The 23002-nt window shown below is 43.4% G+C and overlaps 1 protein-coding gene across 1 annotated transcript; it reads right to left on the bottom strand.

Annotated features, from left to right (window-relative positions):
- Positions 1-563: 563 nt before the first annotated feature.
- LOC126272737 (trypsin alpha-3-like) lies at positions 564-21344 on the bottom strand. Its single transcript, XM_049975793.1, has 2 exons — positions 21133-21344; positions 564-1327 (listed from the first exon to the last, which is right to left on the bottom strand). Exons 1-2 carry the CDS (start codon positions 21300-21302, stop codon positions 721-723), a joined length of 777 nt encoding a protein of 258 aa, XP_049831750.1. The 5' UTR covers positions 21303-21344; the 3' UTR covers positions 564-720.
- Between the last annotated feature and the right edge of the window lie 1658 nt (positions 21345-23002).

Genomic DNA, 23002 nt, shown 5'->3' with positions numbered 1-23002 from the left:
GCATTGTCGGCACTTTGGACAGTGGACGTTACATTTCAGATGTGTTACGACCCGTGGCTTTACCCTCCATTCGATCCCTGCGAAACCCTACATTTCAGCAGGATAATGCACGACCGCATGTTGCAGGTCCTGTACGGGCCTTTCTAGATACAGAAAATGTTCGACTGCTGCCCTGGCCAGCACATTCTCCATATCTCTCACCAATTGCAAACGTCTGGTCAATGGTGGCCGAGCAACTGGCTCTGGTATCGTGTTGAAGCTGCATGAGCAGCTGTACCTGTACATGCCATCTAAGCTCTGTTTGGCTCAATGCCCAGGCGTATCAAGGCCGTTATTAGGGCCAGAGGTGGTTGTTCTGGGTACTGATATCTCAGGATGTATGCACCCAAATTGCGTGAAAAAGTAATCACATGTCAGTTCTTGTATAATATATTTGTCCAATGAATACCCGTTTATCATCTGTATTTCTTCTTCGTGTAGCAATTTTAATGGCCAGTAGTGTATATCGACAGTGTCGCGTATAATACTTAATGTACATTAATAAGAGAAACCTGGGAGCCGAATTGACTGTATAGTGTACTTTATTGAAAATGTTGCTTGTTTACAAGTGGAGAGAGAGTGAGAGAGAGAGAGAGAGAGAGAGAGAGAGAGAGAGAGAGAGAGAGAGAGAGAGATGATATTCTGTACACTAGCAGCGAGATGATACATTAAACAGGTGCATTAGACTCCACCAAGAATTCCATAAATCCAGTTGCGCAAGGGTACAACATAGGTATAGACGCCAGGATAGCCGGGTAGCCCACATCCGCTGTTCCAGGAGACGATTCCCACTTGCTCCGAACCGGACACTAGGGCACTGCCCTCGTCGCCCGCACAGAAGTCCTTGCCGCCTTCACTCACTCCGGCACAGATCATGTTGATGGTGAGGTTCCCGTAGGTGGCATTGCATGCGGCGGTGTCTATTATTTCGACGGTGACTGCCTGGAGCTCAGAGGGGAGACTGCCGTCGGACGAGGAGACGCCCCAACCGGCGACCGTGGCGGGGCTCCCTACTGCCGTCTCGTTCCAGGTGACGGGTATGGCTTGCACGTCGGGGCCGAAGACGAAGGGCTCGGAGACGCGCAGCCCGCCGATGTCGTTGTCGAAGCCGTCGAAGCTAGCGTGCCAGAATATGACCGTGACCGTGTACAACGAGCCGCCGCTGCCCCGGCTCGAGCTGCCGGCCCGGACCTGCATGCTGTAGATATCGCCCTCCACGACGCAGCGGGCAGAGGTCAGCGCATAGATGCTGCTCACGATGGACGCCCCGCAGTCGCTGCTGCCCCCTCTGCCACACAAAAGAACGGCTGCACTCGTTTCCATAAAACAAGGCAATTTAGCTATCACACGACATTATTACAAATCACACCAATGAACAAAAATCAGGAATAACATTCGTAAAGAAACATATGGCTTACAAATACAGTTTATTGAGCTTTCAATCGTATTCAGAAAGTCTTCAACTCGTCCCATCTAGGTGCTTAGTGACCATGCGTGCCCTGTATGATAGATTGTTTGGTTTCCATTTACACTGTCTGAGCAAAGGTACCCAGTCACACCTATGTGATGAAGAATGGATCACTGTACACTGATGTGACAAAAGACACGGGATACCTCCTAATATCGTATGGGACCTCCTTTTTCCCAGCCTGGTGCAGCACCTCGACGTGGAATGGATTCAACAAGTCGATGGAAGCCCCGTGCAGAAATATTGAGCCATCCTGTCTCTACAGCCATTCGCAATTATTGTGAAAATGTTGCTGGTCCAGGATTTTGTATACGAACTGATAGCTTGATTGTTGTTGTTGTTATTGTCTTCAGTCCTGAGACTGGTTTGATGCAGCTCTCCACGCTACACTATCCTGTGCAAGCTTCTTCATCTCCCAGCACTTACTGCAACCTACATCCTTCTGAATCTGCTTAGTGTATTCATCTCTTGTTCTCCCTCTACGATTTTTACCCTCCACGCTGCCCTCCAATGCTAAATTTGTGATCCCTTGATGCCTCAGAACATGTCCTACCAACCGGTCCCTTCTTCTAGTCAAGTTGTGCCACAAACTCCTGTTCCCCCCAATTCTATTCAATACCTCCTCATTAGTTACGTGATCTACCCATCTAATCTTCAGCATTCTTCTGTAGCACTACATTTCAAAAGCTTGTATTCTCTTCTTGTCCAAAGTATTTATCGTCCATGTTTCACTACCATACATGGCTACACTCCATACAAATAATTTCAGAAACGACTTCCTGACACTTAAATCTATACTCGATGTTAACAAATTTCTCTTCTGCAGAAACCCTTTCCTTGCCATTGCCAGTCTACATTTTATATCCTCTCTACTTCGACCATCATGAGTTATTTTGCTCCCCAATTAGCAAAACTCCATTACTACTTTAAGTGTCTCATTTCCTAATCTAATTTCCTCAGCATCACCCGACTTAATTCGACTACATTCCATTATCCTCGTTTTGCTTTTGTTGATGTTCATCTTATACCCTCCTTTCAAGACACTGTCCATTCCGTTCAACTGCTGTTCCAAGTCCTTTGCCGTCTCTGACAGAATTACAATGTCATCGGCGAACCTCAACGTTTTAATTCCTTCTCCATGGATTTTAATACCTACTCCGAATTTTTCTTTTGTTCCTTTACTGCTTGCTCAACATACAGATTGAATAACATCGGGGACAGGCTACAACCCTGTCTCACTCCCTTCCCAACCGCTGCTTCCCTTTCATGTCCCTCGACTCTTATAACTGCCATCTGGTTTCGGTACAAATTGTAAATAGCCTTTCGCTCCCTGTATTTTACCCCTGCCATCTTTAGAATTTGAAAGAGAGTATTCCATTCAACATTGTTACAAGCTTTCTCTAAGTCTACAAATGCTAAAAACGTAGGTTTGCCTTTCCTTAATCTATTTTCTAAGATAAGTCGTAGGGTCAGTATTGCCTCACGTGTTCCAACATTTCTGCGGAATCCAAACTGATCTTCCTCGAGGTCGACTTCTACCAGTTTTTCCATTCGTCTGTAAAGAATTTGTATTAGTATTTTGCAGCTGTGACTTATCAAACTGATAGTTCGATGTCTCACAAATGTTCCATAGGATTCATGTAGGGCGATCTGTGTGGCCAAACTGTTCACTCCGATAGTCCAGAATGTTTCTCAAGCCACTCGCGAACAGTTGTGACCCAGTGATGTGGCATATCGTCGTTTGGGAAAATTAAGTCCATGAATGGCTGTAAATGGTCTCCAAGTAGTCGAACATAACCACTTCCAGTCAGTGATCGGTTCAGTTGGACCAGAGGACCCAGTCCATTTAATGTAAACACAGCCAACACCATTATGGAGCCCCTATCAGCTTGCGCAGTGCCTTGTTGACAACTTAGACTCGTGGTTTCGTGGGGTCTGCACCACACTCTAATCATATCATCAACCCTTACCAGCTGAAATCGGGACTCAGTTTTCCAGTCGTCTAGGGTCGAACCGGTACGATCACGAGTGCACGAGAGGAGCTGCAGGCCATGTTGTGCCGTTAGCAAAGGCACTCGCGTCGATCGTCTGCTTCCACAGCCCATTAACGCCACATTTCGTCGCACTGTCCTTACGGATACGTTCGTCGTATATCCTACACTGATTTCTGCGATTGTTTCACGCTGTGTTGCTTGTCTGTTAGCACTGACAACTTTACGCAAACGCAGGTAGTTGGTCGTTAAGTGAAGGCCGTCGGCCACTGAGTTGTCTGTGGTGAGAGACAATGTCTGAGACTTGGTATTATCAGAACGCTCTTGACACTGTGCGTCACAGAATATTGAATTCCTTATCGATTTCCGAAATGGAATGCTCATGCGTCCAGCTCCAACTACCATACCACGTCCACAGTCTGTTATTTCCTGTCGTCTGGTCACAATCACCTTTTCAAATGAATCAACCGAGTGCGAATGTCATCTACGCCTTTGCGCTGCTCTTTCATACCTCGTATACGAGGTACTATCGATATCTAAATATGTGCATGTCGTTATCCCACGACTTGTTGCCTCAGTATATGACACTAAAGGACGTAGTATAAAAGGAGGAGTGGAGTATTGTCCTGTCAGTAGAGAAACAGTAACTGCAGAGAGGGTTGCTCAGGAGAGCTCAGTCACTTCGAATGTGGACTAGTTGTGAGATGTCACTTGAATAATTGATTCGTCAGGTACACTTCAACCCTTCTAAAGCTGCCCAAGTCGACTGTTGTTGATGTGGTTGTGAAGTGGAAACGCGAAGGAACAACCACATCTCCAGGAATACCTCATACAAGGAAGAGCATTGTATCTGAAGCAGAGTGTATCAAGGAATACATGAGTTTCTTGAACGGTGTTTCAGACTAGTGAGTGATTTTAGAATCACATGACTGTTTCTCTTGGTGTGAGACAACAGCTCGTCTTCTTGTGCAGAGTATTATGAGTATTTTATATTTAAGTGCTGTATTGTCCATTAAAACTATTTCGAGAGTATCGTTAATTCCCCAGTTACAGAGTTTTATGGGGAGTAAGATTCTGTTCATTTTTAAAACAAGTCACATAACTTGTGGACGGTTAGGCCATACTTCGTCCGTCGATCACCATCTTGTACCTTGAAACAGAAGGTCTTCTATCATGAAACACCCCATAGTTGCAAATGAAATGTGTTTACCTAATGTTTTGTCAATTTTCCCTGTCTTCAAAAGCGAAATTTCTGTTACTTACCAATAGCTTCTGTTTCAGAACGTATGTAGCTTGTAACTGGTTTTTTGATTGTTATTGTGTGGTAGAGTCATAATGTAATGCATACACTATTACATATTGTGAACATTAGTAAAAACGAAAAACTGCAGGGACAGGTTCCTGACTGGAAATGGACGAAAAGAGATCCTACGAATATGTGTCCGGGAATTCATTGTTGCCAAGATATATGGCGCTGACGAATGATAGTTCTTCTGACCACTCACCTCTGCTCCTAGTGTGTTGCAGACTGCAGCGTAGTGTAAGGAGCTGAATGGTCCGCTATGCATGTCTGCAACAAGCCGATATGGTATTTGCGTACGCCCTAGCAAATGGAAACGGTCGAGAGGCAGAAACACGGTCCTCAAAATCTGATGTAGGCACAGTCCGCCGCCTCCCTGCACGTTCGTCTGTCTGAAAGGACCCATGATCACACAAACGCCCGAAATAGGATTGACATATTGTGTGATGTGGTTGGTGTCTGTGAGGATACTTGTTTTGGTATAGCTGTGCTGCCTCTCGACCGTTTCCATCTGCTTGGCCGTACACAAAGCCCATCTTGGCCTGTTCCCGACATGAATACCGGAGCATTATGCTGCTTACAGTACACTGCATCAATCACACAGCCTTCAACACACAAGGAACGCACGGCAAGAGGTCAGGGGAACTTTTATTAGTCAGCGCCATCTACCGTGGTAACGATGCATTTGTGGACACATGTTCGCAAGATCTTTCTTCCTCCATCTCCAGTCAAGAATCCGTACCTGCACTTCGTCGGTTTTGTACTAGCGTTCATCCTGTATACAGTAGAGACAAGATCTTTTCTACAGAAACACTTTTAAATTTGAATAGAATATTTGTCCCTAGGCGCATGACCATGTTGTACCTAGAAACAGTTTTTGACATTTGGAGAAAAAGCTTTTTCTTTTGGAGTAATTTTTGAAATTTCAGAAAAAGACTGTAGTATACAAAATGATTGCTACGATTAGTGTCATTTTAAAACGGGACAAGAAAATATTTTAAATTTGTATTAGTGGGTTGGTTGGAGGAGAAAGTCTGAAAACGTTTCACTCCACAAGACTCTCCCCTACTGAACGGCAGGGACCATCGAACTGAGATAGGTTCGCATTCGGGAGGACGACGGTTCAAACCCACGTCCGGCTATCCTGATTTAGGTTTTTCGTGATTTCCCTAAATCGCTCCAGGCAAATGCTGGGATGGTTCCTTTGAAAGGGCACGACCGGTTTCCTTCTCCGTCCTTGCTACAATCCGAGTTCGTGCGCCATCTCCAATGACCTCGATGTCGAATATTATTAGTATTAGTTGTAAACAGTCTTGGTTGCAATTTTACTTTTTTTATTTGCCAACTACGCGTTTCGCCTTATTTAGGCATTTTTAGGCTGATTTAATTTGGTATTTCTTGGGCCGATCCTTTAGACAGTGTAGCTAAGGGCATCGTCGAGTACATCAGGCCAACATCGCCTTCGTACGCTGCCTAAAGGATCGTCATAAGGAATACCAAATTAAGATCAGCCTGAAGATGCCTAAATAAGATGAAACGCGTACTTGATAAATAAAAAAACTAAAATTGTAACCAAAACTGTTTTCAGCTAATACTATTAAAAACTGGTTTGCTGATTCGTGCCACAGATGGATTGGAAGAATTTCGAATATTCTTCTTTTTCCTATGGCAGGAACCATCGAACATTGCGGAGGGTGGTTGTAAGAAATCGTAGGAATCATTAAAGGGAATCATTTGTGAGATCGAAAGTGCTACCAGCAGTCCATCTAGCTCAAAGCCTGTGCGTAGGTAGCTCAGAGAAATTGGGGCATAGTGTGCAGCCGTCCGGAGTGGCCGTGCTATTCTAGGCGCTACAGTCTGGAACCGAGCGACCGCTACGGTGGCAGGTTCGAATCCTGCCTCGGGCATCGATGCGTGTGATGTCCTTATGTTTGTTAGGTTTAATTAGTTCTAAGTTCTAGGCGACTGATGACCTCAGAAGTTAAGTCGCATAGTGCTCAGAGCCATTTGAACCATAGTGGACAAACAGTTACTGATAAGCGATACCATTACTACGCGACGCTTGCCGTGGTGTAAAGAACGACTCCATAGCACAGTGGATGACTGTAAACGAGTGATTTACAGTGGTGAATAACGATATAGCGACGGAAGGTTCTGAGTGTGGCGAATACCTAGAAAATGTTATCTGCCGTCACGCGTAGTGTCAACAGGAAAGCTAGTGTTACGATATCGGAATATTTTTCGTGATTAATGTATGGTCCCGTTACTGTGCTTAAGAAAACGCTACAAGTGGAAGAATATGAACGCATTTTGCAGCATTGCATACTGCGTGAGCTTGTATGCTTCTGTGATACAGGTAATGTTACCATTGATACAACAACATCGGAGTGGCCAGACAAACATGTGGTTTCTGAAGAGAGACCTTTCGAGCATTTTCACGGGCTCTGGCTGTTAAACAGCACCCCGTTCGGTTCTCCAGGTGGGGACTACGCAGGAGGATGTTGTCGTCACGAGAAACAAAAATTGGTGTGAACTGCTGAAAGCAAAGGTAAACTACAGGCTTTATAGTTCCAGGGGACATGCAGCTGTACGCTATGGCTTAATGACGATGGGATCCTCCTGGATATAATGTTCCAGAATTTAAATAGTAATCAATTCTATTCTCCTGGTGGGAACTACTCAGGAAGATATTGTCATCAGGAAAACAAAATTGGGATCCTATGGGCCGAAGCTTGGAGAATTAGAGCCCTTAACTGGGTGGATAGGTTAGAGAATTAAATAAGGTAAATGGATAGGATAAAATCAGATGTAGTGGAAACTGGTGAAGTGCGATGGCAAGAAGAACGAACTTCTGGTCATGTCAGTACAAGGTTATCACTACAAAATCGAATAGAGGTAGGTCTAATAATGAATAAGAAAGTAAGAATACAGGTAAGCTATTTGAATACATTATAATAACCAAGACAGACACAAATACAACACTCACCACATTAGTTCAAGTTTATAAACCTATTAGCTCCACATATGATAGAGAGATTGAACAAATGTATGATTAAATAAACAAAACTATTCAGATAGTAAGGGAGATGAACATTTAATTGTTATTGGCGACTGGAATTCGGTAGTAGGAAAAGGACAAGAAGGAAAAATGGTAGGAAAACATGAACTAGAGAAAAAGAATGAATGGCGATGCCACCTGGTAGAATTTTTCACAAAGTCCAATTTAATCATTGCTAATATTTAGTCTCATAATTATTAAAGAATATTGTGTACAGGAAGAGGCCTGGAGACATCAGGGGGTTTCAAACAGATTATACAGGGTAATACAAAAATCACTTTGCAGCGTTGGAAAGATATGGAAATTTATTGAGGTAACTTACAGAATCAGCAGATCTATCATTTTGTGGCAAACAACCTCAGGTTTCACATAAAAGTATCCAGTATCGTTTTGGTTCGATTTGACTACCATTTCTGATGTGCAAACATCCCACCAGTAATCTGTTCCTCCCACAGTCATTGGATCAAATTGGGTGTAAGTTGTGCAATGGCAGCATCAATTTTTCAGGTCCCCTAAATTGTTTGGTAGGGAAGGAACTGAAACCCCAGAGAAAAAAGTCCAGTGGTGTCAAGTGGTGATGCGATTGGCCCTTCACAGCAAATCCACCGACCTAGCAAGCGATCTTAGAACTTCCATGAGGAGGAAATGAGGTGGTGCACCGTATTTCTGGTAGTAAACCATCTCATCACGGACATCTTCATCGTTGTGTGGAGTTAAAAGTTTTCAAGCATATCCTGATACACAAACCAGTGACAGTTTTCTCTTGAAGAAGAAAGGGCCGTGCACTAACAGTTTGCTAAGGGCATAAAACAGATAACGTTTCAGCGTTGCATACTGATTTTCGCTGTCTCATATTCTGCAGTTGTGGGTGCTCATCATGCCACTGATAGGAAATAGAGACTCATCGCTGAAGATGATTGTTTTCAGGAATGTATCGTCGTCCTCTATCCAGAGTTTCCCACGAGCAATCTTATCTGCACCACTAATGTGCTGTGCCATTAGGAATCTGCATGGTTTCAAGCGTAAACGTATAGAATGTACTCAGTCTTTTGTGGAATGCCAGTCTCGTGAGGCGCGTGTCGCATTGTTTTTTTGTGGATTGATGGCAAAGCTCTCCTTAAACTGTTCGACATGATCATTGACTTACGGTCGATCTGGTGATTTATCATGTCGAAGTGAACAACCCATCTCAACAAATTTCTTGTGCGACGAGTAAATTGTAGGCCTGTTTGGAGGTTCTTTAGCGTATTCGGTGCAAAAATTACGCCGAATCGTTTCATGAAACCAAAACACACAGTGAGCACATTCCACACCAGTGACAGAAGCCATTTCAACTGTGCACTACACTGGCGCTCCTGGTAGCGGAATGGGATACTGATGCAGTATGTGAATCAAACTAGAGGTTGTGAATCAAACTAGAGGTTGTTTGCTGCAAAATGACACATCTATCGATTCTGTAAGGTGTCTCAATAAATTTCTACGTCGTTCTAAAGTTCTGAATTCCTTTTTGACTCGCCCTGTATAATAATAAAACAGAGATTTAGAAATCGGAGGCAAATGAGTACTCTAAGCACAATTTATCGGAGAAATGGCAGAAAATTAGGAACAAAAGAATATTGGACCTGTATAAGTTGAAATAACCAGAATTTGTTGAGTGTCGCAAAGGAAGTATTAGACTACGTTTTACTGAAATAGGAATAAGGAAAATAATAGAAGACGAATGGGTACTCTTGAGAGGTGTAATAGTGAAGGCATCATATCTACATCTACATCTACATCTACATGACTACTCTGCAATTCACATTTAAGTGCTTGGCAGAGGGTTCATCGAACCACAATCATACTATCTCTCTACTATTCCACTCCCGAACAGCGAGCGGGAAAACGAACACCTAAACCTTTCTGTTCGAGCTCTGATTTCTCTTATTTTATTTTGATGATCATTCCTACCTATGTAGGTTGGGCTCAACAAAATATTTTCGCATTCGGAAGAGAAAGTTGGTGACTGAAATTTCGTAAAAAGGTCTCGCCGCGACGGAAAACGTCTATGCTGTAATGACTTCCATCCCAACTCGTGTATCATATCTGCCACACTCTCTCCCCTATAACGTGATAATACAAAACGAGCTGCCCTTTTTTGTACCCTTTCGATGTCCTCCGTCAATTCCACCTGGTAAGGATCCCACACCGCGCAGCAATATTCTAACAGAGGACGAACGAGTGTAGTGTAAGCTGTCTCTTTAGTGGACTTGTTGCATCTTCTAAGTGTCCTGCCAATGAAACGCAACCTTTGGCTCGCCTTCCCGACAATATTATCTATGTGGTCCTTCCAACTGAAGTTCTTCGTAATTTTAACACCCAGGTACTTAGTTGAATCGACAGCCTTGAGAATTGTACTATTTATCGAGTAATCGAATTCCAATGGATTTCTTTTGGAACTCATGTGGATCATCTCACACTTTTCGTTATTTAGCGTCAACTGCCACCTGACACACCATACAGCAATCTTTTCTAAATCGCTTTGCAACTGATACTGGTCTTCGGATGACCTTACTAGACGGTAAATTACAGCATCATCTGCGAACAGTCTAAGAGCACTGCTCAGATTGTCACCCAGGTCATTTATATAGATCAGGAACAGTAGAGGTCCCAGGACGCTTCCCTGGGGAACACCTGATATTACTTCAGTTTTACTCGATGATTTGCCGTCTACTACTACGAACTGCGACCTTCCTGATAGGAAATCACGAATCCAGTCGCACAACTGAGACGATACCCCATAGCTCCGCAGCTTGATTAGAAGAATTATGAGGAACGGTGTCAAAAGCTTTCCGGAAATCTAGAAATACGGACTCAACTTGAGATCTCCTGTCGATAGCGGCCATTACTTCGTGCGAATAAAGAGCTAGCTGCGTTGCACAAGAGCGATGTTTTCTGAAGCCATGATCAAATAGGTAAAAAGACAAGACCCTTGGATGACATACGAGATATTTGGTTTATATGATGGAAGGAGAATAAAACTACAGCTGATGAAGCAGGCAAAAGTGAATAAAGAGGTCTAACAACGAGACTGACAGAAAATGCAAGATGGTAAAGCAGAAACTGTATAAGCATGCATGACTTGGGGAAAAGCAGATGCTTTCTATGGGATAATTAAAGAGATCCTTGGAGAAAAAAGAAACAACTGTATGAACATCAAGACATCTAGAAAGTCAGTACTAACAAGGAGACGGCACGCCCGTGGGGTCGGGGATTTGTCGGTAATTTTGTGTGGTGAAAGAGGACCCCTAACACCTCACGTGGTTAAAATATTAGGGCGCAATACTCGGAAAACCCCGAGAAAAATCGATCCAAATTTTACTAGGTGCCTTATGAGTGTAAAATGTTAGTCTACTGCCGAGCTGCCGTCTGGCTTACATGGTTAGCGCTCAGGCACTTACGCCAAAGGTCTCGGTTTCGATTCCTCCTCTGGCACTTTTTTTTCCTTCTGTTGCTTGCAAAATTGCAGCGCATAGTTACAGGAGAATCGTGAAATTAATTCCCGGGAAGATTGTACCGAAATTCATTCTATAATTCACCATCAATTATCGTCACCAATATTCAGAGACATGATTCAATATGCCTGGTTTGCCACAAAATTGTCAGAAACTCGAAACATTTTCGTAAATGTTAGTGGGCCATGTTTTTGTACAGATTTATTTCAAATGCCCTGTAATTGTAAAAAATCCGCTTTTATATGTTGCGCAAGATGTGGCAAAAATTATTGCTTTTTTTTACGATAATTACCACTGCGGTTCTTGTTTATAATTACTATATGTATTAAAATTGAATGTTTTCCAATCGACTTTGTTATTCTGATTAGAAAGGAGTGTTTCTCCTCGTATACTTTACAATGAAAAATGGAAAACCCACCGCCATGAATTGTGTTGTTGGACAAAAAGAAAACAATTTTTGTTCAATAAAGAAACTAATTTGTTGAAGACAATTTAGGTTTGGGAAGCTTTCTGAATAATTGGTGGAATAACCAAAGAAAATGAAACAGAAGAAAGAAAAGTGCCAGAGTAGGAATCGAACATGAGACCTTTGGCGTAAGAATCCGAGCCCTAAAAACCTTTTTTTTTACCTCATTTTGTTCTAGATTGTTTATTGAATTTGTTCGTGGCGGACGTCCGATGACGCCTGTTCAGGTTGATCTTTGATTCGTTCACTCAGTTTTTTTGTTACACAGGGTAGCTAAACCCTCTGACCGAACACGCTGAGCTACCGTGCCGCCTGTCCCCGACTCCTCGGTCGTGCCGTCTCCTTGTAAGATGGAAAAGAAAAACGGTGAAGCAATATGTAGAAGGGTTATAAAAAGGAAAGGAACCTGACGTCAAAATTACGAAAGTTTTTTAATGCTTTTCATACCCCACTATTAAAAGTAGAGGGGGGCGGGGCTTTTGAATGATGACTCATTGGAAGCTAAACTCCCAGTTGGAAATATTAGAGACGATATTTACGGTCCCATCATTTGCATTGCAGCGAAGGGAAAAATCTTGCAAACATTGGTTGGACCCAGGCGATGAGAAATATTTTTTATGTAATTCATGTTAAATGTGTATTTGTTTATGTGTATACAGAGAGTTTCGATGGCTAGATGGTAATGTGAAGTGTACCGATGCCACTATCTATTGCAGGTGCACAAGACATGTGGAACTTTATAGACAGAGAAGAGGAAGTAAATGAAAGTGAGGTGGGAGATACAATGATGCGAGAAGAATGTGATAGAGCTCAGAAAGACCTAAACTGAAACAAGACCCCTGGAATAGACGACATTCCCTCACAATGATTTGAGATCTTTGAGAGATCCAGTCATGATAAAACTATCTCATCTCGTATCAGACAGGCGGAATACCCTCATACTCCAAGAAGACTGTAACAATTCCATTTCAAAAGAATGCAAGTGGCGACATCTATGAATATCACCTAATCATCATTTTAACAAACGGCACTTCCAAAATACTGACAGGAGCTATTTACAGAAGAATGGAAAAATTTACAGAAGACGATATCGAGGAAAGTTAGTTTGGGTTCCGAAGCAAAACTAGGGCCATACTACCCTACGTGTTATTTTAGAAGATAAACTGAAGAAGGTAAACCTACATTTATTGAAACCTACGTTTACTGTGTTTGTAGAGTTAGGGAAAAATTTAGACAATGTTGACTTGAACACACCGTTCCAAAATCTGAAAGCAGCAGGGAGCACAATTTTATCCATAACTTATAAAGAAACCACATGCAGTTATAAGTATCGAAAGATATGAAAAGGAAGCAGTAGTTGAGAAGGGAGTATAGCCTTTCGCCAGTGCTGTGTTCAAGCTGTACGTTTAACAAGCAGTAAAAGAAACTAAGAAAAAATTTGGAAAGTGTGTTAAAGTACAAGGACTTTTGATAACGAATTTCGTAAGTGAATAATGTACTGTTAGGCTGTGGCTATTATTTCCAGCTGTTTAAAGAAATGCCTGCAAGACGTATGTATGTGAACTCCACCCGTAATTCTAATTACTTTATTTTTGTCTGAGTGTGGAGTATCTCGCAAGACATCAGTTAATGAAAATATGCAAAGATATTAACTTAGTTATTTCTATATCCCCCAAATTGGCCGTTATTATGATGATAAAAATTGCCACACCTATATGTATAAGAAGTTCTACTGTATCTACTATGTATTTGTTCCAGATTGCTATTTTCTGAATATGTACAAGTAAGAACTTAGAACTCTCTAGGAACATTCTTGATACTACTGGATGAGCTGTCTTTTTTCAAATTTCAAAGCTAAGCCGTTTGTGTAGAACCAGTCAGTAACGTTCATGAAATCATCATTTACTATTTTCTGTGTTCATGATTCTTTGTTAAGCGTCACAACACTATTTGTGTTATCTGTAAACAGGACTAATCATGCCTGCTGATTTAAATAAAAGGACGGATCATTAACATAAAGCAAGAACAGCAGTTGGAAAATGATAGAACTACGTGGACCACGCAGTAAGCGAGGGTGGTTTGAAAAGTTCTCGGAACGGAATAGGAAAAAAGTACTTACATCACCTAGACTATTTTTATTTTTCAATGTAGTCTCCTTGTAGACTAATGGATGTTCCAGTGTCTTGATCCCATCTTGAAAATGAGTTTCCTCCAGGCCGGTAAAATAGTTACCAACTGCAGCTATCAATTCTTCATTTGAAGTGAATCTTCGTCCACCACGAAAAATTTTCAATTTTGGGAAGAGATGGAAGTCTGACGGAGCCATATCAGGTGGCAACAATTCATACTTTAGTTCGTGTAATTTTGACATAGCGACGACACATGTGTGCGGGCGCACGTCAAGAGTCGCGGCACCCATCTTGCAGATAATTTTTACGTTTCTAATTCTTCTGTTAAAATGTGATATACCCTTTCAGATGACATCTGACAAGCGTGAACAATTTCCACGCACTTTCAACCGGCGATCCTTCATGACCATTTTGTGCACTTCTGCAATGATTTCAGGAGTAGTGACACAAATTGGCCGACCATTGTGCGTTGTGCGGATGATCATCTAAGCTCTCCCGGCCAAATTTAAACTCTTTTGTACACTTGGCAACAGTTGAATATGATGGAGCAGAGACCCACAGTGTATTCTGGAAATCGGCATGAAGTTCTTGAACACTGCTCGAATCTCGATTTTTTTTCATCTTCGCAAATCACTACGCGGGAACAATAACAGAATCATATCACCTTCACAGCTCTCTTCCAAGAGCACTGACATGGCGCGTGTTTACAGGAAGCAGTCCAACGAATATTACTTGAACAACTCGTTGCGCCAGCGCTGACCTCTCGTGGTGATTCCAAGAACTTTTCAAACCACCCTCCTAATTTTTCCCCTTTCAGACGATGTAGAAATCCCGCTTCGTGTTACTCGAACAGCCTAGGGCAATTTTCTGTTTTCTATTTCTTAAGTGAGAATGTGTGAAACTACCTATTCCATAAAAACTTAGTAGAATACTGTAACTGACATAATCAAATACCTTCGATAAGCCATAGATGATTGTAATTGGTGATATTGTATTCTTTAAAGATTTTATTGTGTGCTTTGTGAAGGAATAAATAGTTAACGCACTATAGTGGCTGTTTTGAAATCCAAAATGTGGTTAATGAGGTATCCCATTACTACAAAGGCGGGTGACAAGCCCGAAGTGCATTACCTTCTTCAAAATGTTACAGAATGATGTGATGAATAAGACTGAGAAGTAGTTATTGACATTTTGGGATTTACGCATCTTATAGAGAAGCCAGAGCAACGCATAAAGCTACACTTCTTTAGTAAGCGGGACAACACAGGAATTGGAGTTGGTGTCTGAAGCCATGCATTGTAATACAAAGAGTCGTGGTTTTGCCTCTTTCCACGTAATAGAAGGCATATAGAGGAGCTACGGCGCAATGAAAAGCTTAACACACAGTTCTGGGGGTTCTCTGATGTTTCGGAGGTGTTTCTCGTACCATGATTCGGGGCCGTGAACATGGACCATTATTATGGAGCAGCATTATCGGTGTCTACGTGTTGCCCTCTTATCCATATCTCCATGATGAGTGTGCTGTGGACACTGTGTTCACATGACGGCATCCATATGTCCATGGTTTGGCGAACACTCAGGTACTCTGTAGCACCTCGAATGATCTTAATGTATTAGGAAATGTGTGATACACTTAAGAACAGCAGGTGAGATTTGGTAAAGCAATTCTCTGCAGTTTGGTAGCTCTACGTCCTACTGGATCGTCAATGAATGGCTTATGCTGGATGTGGCGTACCTGAAGAAACTTGTGCATCTGTGTCTCTCCGATTTGGGACCATATCGAGGCTAGAAGCTGTGCTACACCGTACAACCGACATGTGAGTGACTAATTCGGTCTGTATGTGTAATTGGGAATATCTGTTTATATTTTTAACTGCACTGTCATTCAGTATTCCCTGGAGCCAAAATACTTGAGGAATGGCTGTAGCAAAAGCGATTTCTTTCTTAAAAAGCTGGAACCTTACAAATCAGAACACTGTAGAACCATTTCTTTACGCGAGTTTTATGATATAGATTGTGCTGCAGTGTGATAGTTTAAGGTAAACGGTTTCACACAAAGGAATACCTGCTGTTACATCTCCTATAAAAATTGGAGACAAAATGTAAAATTGACAAAACGAAAAAAATTTCTGTTACGTTCAAACCGTGAATGGGCCTCTGGCCTGGCTGCGACTAATTGCAGACTTCCGCTCGTCGCGGCAATAGGAGGGAGAAGGTGGCGAAGGGCCGCCTTTAACCCCCGGGAAAAATCCCAGATGCTCAATTCCTTAGAAGGCTGAGTGGAGCTGGGGCCATCCTGTAGGGACCGGAAGTACATAAGATCCCCTCTTCTACCTGGGATTGAATCCGGGACCTCCAGAACTGGAGTCTAGTGCTCTACCCACGAGAACACCACGGTTGCTTCTTGACAGATATAGCTAAAAACAAACAGATGACGTGACAGCGAATTATTTGATCCAAAAAGATAGTTCAGTTTTAATTTACCGTAATGAAAGAAAACAGATCCCTGATCTTAACAGACTTTTCACTTGTCTTTGCTGTCACGTTCATAGTCTACTGAGCCCACTTTAAGCAAGTCCATTAAGTTTTTGCTTATCTATATGCATGATAACGGAAGTCCTTGGAGTCAGTAATCAATTTAATGTTTCTGTTGTGAACTTCGTTACCTCTTTAAAGAGTGCACAGATCATTTTACGAGATAACTACAAAAACAGATTCGAGAGAGCTTTTGTCAGAAATTATCAACTCCAGATATTGCTGGCATGTGAGCGGTCGTACAAAGTTTCATTTCAAGCGTGAGCAGCAAACATTCTTGGCTAAACCTCAGACCTCTCCGTGGGGTGTAAGTCGTCGGATTTTCGCGGCAATCAGTTTGAGTGAAATTTTTTTAGGCTGTAAACCGTATGATATTGCACAACCATGAACCAACGTTTCAGCTACTATTGAAAGTGATTTTTGTCAGGGTGGCCTGATATCTAATGGAAGATACAATGCCTGACAAAAAATATGTAGCTCCCAGAAGAGGAGGAGGAAAGAAAGAAACTTTTCGGGTTGAGAGACCATGTGATGTCATTGCAGTGGTTACAAAATCAAGTCAAATTTATAAAGAACTTGGCATAGCAGTATGAGCCCACTTATCAGTATGACGTTGCACTCGTCAGCCCTGAATGCTTGCTCTGAATCGGTTCGGAAAGTTGTCATGAAGCCGTTGTACCATCTCCTGAGGCTAACTGGCTCACACCTGGTCTTGTATATCCAGGGTAATGGTACTGTGAAGGGTTGATGTCCCAGCTGGTCTCAAACACGTTCTATTGGAGACACCCCAATAGATCCTACTGGCCTCGGGAGTAACTCAGTACCATGCAGGCTGTTGATAGAGACATGTGCCACGTGTGGACGAGAATTGTCCTGTCGAAAAAAATGGCACCACGATAGTTTCACATGAGACGCAATACATGAGGGTACAGGATATTTGTGACGTACCTGTGTGACGTTCCCTAAATCATTAAGAGTTATGACCTGAAGTCATACACGATAGGCGCCCGCACATGACGCCAAGAGGAAATATTGGAAGAACGGGACCTCACTTCAGGCCTTCGCTGCACTAGCCGACGGTGATTATCTGGAGTAGTAGTGTACAACGAATACAATGCGACGCCATTCATCAGCAACTATGCTTCTCCGTCACGGCGCTACTCGAAACGCAGCCGTTTGTGGTGTTGTATAAACGGCAATCTACACACAGTTGGCTGTGGGTTGTGTGACCCCTTTGGTAACCAGAGCCCCAGAGACGCTCACCTCCCACATTACTCGTTTCTGTCCTCATGTTATTGTTGACAATCCAATAGATGTCCTTCAAATTTCTAGCCTTAATTCGAAGACATTCTTTACTCTGTAACTGTTTTCGCTGCACTTCGGGCTGGTGGGGGTGGATGCGGGGTGGGGCCTTTCTCGCCAATGGATGAGCCCTGGCTGACTCCTCGTGTGCTGCCGGCCGCTGTGGCCGAGCGGTTGTAGGTGCTACAGTCTGGAACCGCGCGACTGCTACGGTCGCAGGTTCGAATCCTGCCTCGGGCATGGATATGTGTGATGTCCTTAGGTTAGTTAGGTTTAAGTAGTTCTAAGTTCTAGTCGACTTATGACCTCAGCAGTTAAGTCCCATAGTGCTCAGAGCCGTTTGAACCAAGCCCTCGTGTGCTCCTGGCTGCGTACCGACCCGAGCGATGTACTAATCCGTAAATTACTTCTTAGCTCTGGCATCCTTGCTGCCTTCAATGCCTCGATCTTACCGTGCCAACGTACTTTCGTTATAAGAAAACATACTTCAAGAACGTCAATGAGTTTTCATGAACTGCCCCTGGACTGAGGGACTGATGATGTTGTTGTTTAGTCCTTTACACCCCAGCCAATCACCCAACCATCCAACTGATTTAATTGATATATTACTACCGTCTATCCCACCGAGGAAGCCTTGAACTCTGTGGAACAGAACCAGAAAAGAAAAGGGATGGCTGTCCCATTCTGACCCAGCATCTGGAAGAATGGGTGGCATTCTAGGGAAACACGGCCTCAAATTCATTTCACTCGTATAACAATCAGAAATGTTTCATTTTGTTATGTTTAGAACGATCCATGCTACCACAAAAGCCAGGTGTATATCTATTCCGGAACAATGTGATATGCTGAACCTGGTACAGTCGGTTAGTAGAGCAGAAATACAATGAACACTGTGTTACCCGATTGAAACAGACACCAGTATCGTGGTGCAGACTTCTAGTTCCCGGAACGGTGTGGATCATGTGTGTATATATACTATTAGATCAAAAGTGTCCGGACATCTATTTGTGGACAGTAATGTTACGTGCGTTCACCCTTCACCTTTATGACAGCTTGAACTACGTTGGAGACACCTTCAATGATGCTCTGAATGTCTGCGGAGGAATGGCAGCCCATTCTTCCCTAGGAACCGAAACTGGAGAAGGCAGCGATATTAGATGTTGGCGTTTGGAGTGAAGTCTACGTTCTAACACGCCGTTATTTTCAAGGCATAGTTGCAACCAGAGAGCGATGTGCTTTTTAGAACGTCTGAATTCAGTCCACGAATAGCCCCTTCAATATGGAGGAGGAAAATGATGACTGCCTTCCTTTCCATGATGTTTTCGTCAGGATGAAGGTTAATGGTGCGTTTGGACATAGCGTTTATAGAAATGCAACTAACAATGGTTTGTAACTTGTAGCTGATAGTTGTCACCATCCGGCTCAGCGTACAGGGATACTTCATATCTTGGTTCACAGGACCTACGTTATCTCAAATCTCGAACGTTTGTCCGTTGAGGCAACTCATCTCGAAGTCACCTTCGGCGAGAACGGTTATAGCAGAAGATATTGTGCAACTGACCAACCGTGATTCGGATTTCCAACGCGTTTGATGATATTGTACAGGTACACTGTTCGAAGTGCGTTATTCATCCATCATCTAAGATCAGGACGCTTTTAGGGTCTATAAAGGATGATCATGGTCTGAGTAACAAGGGTGCTTACCATGTCTTTTGCAGTTATGACAGGTCATACTTGGGTCACCCAAACAGGTTCATGGAGGGATGGTGTATAGGGCATAAGCGTCACACACGCTTACTGCAGCCAAGCAAATCTGCTGTATCAGAATGTTCAAATGGTTCAAATGGCTCTCAGGACTATGGGACTTAACATTTGAGGTCATAAGCCCTCTTGACTTAGAACTACTTAAACCTAACTAACCAATGGACATCACACGCATCCATGCCCGAGGCAGGATTCGAACCTGCGACCGTAGCAGCAGCCCGGTTCCGGACTGAAGCGCCTAGAACCGCTCGGCCACAACGGCCGGCTGCATAATATTGCTTTGGCACTTGTCATCCTATGGACGGCTGCAGAATATTGATTTGGCACATGTCATCCCGCGGAAGTTAACAACGCAGAGATTCTGGCGTGAACTTCTAATTACTTGTGTAGTGTTATAAAGTAAGAAGTCGAGATTAGATTGGTTAGTGACCTTCAGACGGGTGATTTTACTTAAATTTTGCTTGGTATCCCGTTCTGGTCAAACAACAAGAGGGACAGAGCTAACGCTACTACCTCATCAGTTGGTAATTACTGTTCATGGTCGGTAACTTGGCCGTCTTGAGAAGTGTGGTGCGCTAGTTGTTTTAAGGTGTGTGTGTGTGTGTGTGTGTGTGTGTGTGTGTGTGTGTGTGTGTGTGTGGTTTGTTTTGTCTTCCTGCAAATATCGTATTTTGTTTCTTGATTAAATTTCTTTGCACAGCACTTCCCCGTTGTAGGAGGGCTATCCACAAAGTACATTACGTTTTGGAATTAAAAATAAATAAAGTATTGGAATTTTTTATTATATGCAGATGAAAGCCACACTTAAATACTACTTTTCTACATAGTTGCCATTTAAATTAAGGCACTTATCGTAGCGATGGACGAGCTTGTAAACTCCTTCGTCGTAGAATTCGGCCGCCTGCGCCTTCAACCACGTGGTTACCTCTTCTTGAAGTTGTGCGTCGTCTTCAAAACGCTGCATAGCCAACCACTTCTTCATTGCTGGAAATAAATGGAAGTCGCTCGGTGCCAGGTCGGGACTGTACGGGGGATGAGGAAACAACTCCCACTTAAAGATTCGAGAACTTCACGAGTGGCATTTGCTGTGTGGGCCCAGGCGTTGTCGTGAATCAGCAAGATCTTTGAGCCCAACTTTCCCCTGCGCTTGTTTTGTATTGCTCTTCTGAGGTTGTGCAGAGTTCGGCAATACCTTTCAGAGTTTATTGTAGTGCCTCTTTCCAGGAAATCCACAAAAATCACACCTTTTCTGTCCCAAAAGACAGTCGCCACATGGTTGAAGGGCAGGCCGACGAATTTTACGATGAAGGAATTTCCAAGCTCGTCCATCGCTACGATAAGTGCCTTAATTAAAATGGCAACTATGTAGAAAAGTAGTATTTAAGTGTGGCTTTCATCTGTATATAATAAAAAAATTTCCAATACTTTATTTATTTTTAATTCCAAAACGTAATGTACTTTGTGGATAGCCCTCTTATTTGTGCCTGCAAAATGACGGGGCTTTCACATACGGAAATACGGTCTGATGTCGAAAACGTCAGCAGGCTGCATTCTCGTTCGTTTTTTGAACTTAGCAGAGCACTCACGTGATAAAGTAGAGCTGCCAGGGGAACTGTGTGATGTTGGCGGGTGCCCCGCCGACTATCCTTCCACTGAGCCGCGGCCTCGAAGGGATGGCGAGGTCCCTGATGGCTGCATAAGCGCCGGCGGCGCTCAGCGCAAGAGCCAAGAGCGCCAGCTGTCCAAGTCGAGACATCTCTGCAGGAAGTCTGCGGCTGCCGTGGACCGCCCTCTCTTTATATCTGCCGAACAAAGGCTGCTGCTGCTGTGATATTTCCCACCTGGTAACACAAACAGCTTGTACAACTTTCACTATCGATTTGCTTGGTCGCTCTTTGTTATCGACATCCGCATCGAAATTTGAACTTGCGATACTGTGCTGTGCTTGATAATCGGTCTGAGAGAACGAGTCAGTGGTCATAGAATACATGTGGTCTCTCTACATCTTCACTTGCATCTACAATCTGCAATCCATCTAAAGGTGAGTGGCGGAGCGTACTTCGAGTACCACTAACACTTTTTCTCTTACTGTTCCAGTGGCGAAAAGTTCGCGAGAAGATCGACTGCTGATAAGCCATTGTGGGAGTTCGAATCCCTCTAATTTTACGTTCACGCTCTTTCCGCGAAGCATACGCTGCACCACAAATGAAAAGGATCATTTCTTTGAAGCACCGTACTTGTAACACATCGCAATGCAGAAGTTTGAAATTTGTCTCAAAGGTGCCTACAACCTTCCTCTCCAATGGCGCAAAACGTGCCACCCTGCGACCTCACCCTTTGGCTAGGGGATGCTTCGAACAGCTAGGTGTCGTCTCATGCGATAAAAAGTCCAGAGTTCAGAAGTTCTTGTGAGCTGTAAGATGGGTTAATGATGTCACATTGGCACCAGATTGCAAAAAAATGGTTCAAATTGTTCTGAGCAGTGTGGGACTTAGCATCTGTGGTCATCAGTCCCCTAGAACTTAGAACTAATTAAACCTAACTAACCTAAGGACACACACACATCCGTGCCCGAGGCAGGATTTGAACCTGCGACCGTAGCGGTCGCGTGGTTCCAGACTGAAGCGCCTAGAACCGCTCGGCCACACCGGCCGGCACCAGGTTCCACAGCAGTTCTACCCAACACCATCTTCGATGTGTCACACAATGGAAAGGTCGTCATATCTCGTCTTATCCATATTTCACCCTCCTCTTTTGACGCCTCTATGATGGAGGTCAGTATCACGACGCCCAATGTTGAAATCACACGGTTTTCTTATGCGTCACCGAGGAAGACATTTAAGACACACCAACGCTCAGATTAGACATAAAAAAGTGTCAGGCGATGGCGTAAAGAGCGTCAATGAAACCACCCGTTCTCTTGGAGAGTTGATTGTTACATATTTCGCTGTCGAAAACACCAGTTGACAGTTCGATGAGCAACAAGACGACGTTCTTGACAAGATTCGACATTACTGACACCCTTGGACGATCAACTCTATAAGGACATCGTGGGCTTGCAACCCCCGCTGAAAGTGACCTGACCCGTTTGGAGTGTAGTGTGACAGGAATTTTTCTCTGTTACGCTGAGTAGAACCACTAGGGACTGGTCAAAACCATTCGCCGAAATCTGAAAGCGATCCGAAGCAGCAATGGATGTTTGTGCTTTTTCAGCTCACCTGTTTCGCATCCTTCTGTGGGATGTTCACGAACAGGGTTGGGGGTAGAGGGATATGACATTGAAACGCAGTTGAACAAAACGGTAAAGCGTATCAGCAAGACTCTCTAGTCCGGTAACACCCTCGGTGCCAAACGCGCACCTTTGTTCAGTACTTTTCAAACGTACTTGTAAGAGACACCGTCTGTTTATTCTGTGCACATGCAAGCAGGTTTTCTCTGTACAGGTACGTTTTTAAA

Source organism: Schistocerca gregaria, chromosome 5 (genome assembly GCF_023897955.1).
Source record: "Schistocerca gregaria isolate iqSchGreg1 chromosome 5, iqSchGreg1.2, whole genome shotgun sequence".
In the NCBI taxonomy this organism is placed as follows: Eukaryota; Metazoa; Arthropoda; class Insecta; order Orthoptera; family Acrididae; genus Schistocerca; species Schistocerca gregaria.
The sequence above is the reverse complement of the archived record's forward strand: the minus strand, read 5'-3'. Positions and strand labels throughout refer to the sequence as shown.

Excerpts from the sequence above, each read along its gene's own strand:
- LOC126272737 (XM_049975793.1), bottom strand. The coding sequence starts at position 21,302 with ATGTCTCGACTTGGACAGCTGGCGCTCTTGGCTCTTGCGCTGAGCGCC. Across the intron at positions 1,328-21,132 it reads TGGCAGCTCTACTTTATCAC|AGGGGGCAGCAGCGACTGCG; the intron begins GTGAGTGCTCTG and ends TTTGTGTGGCAG.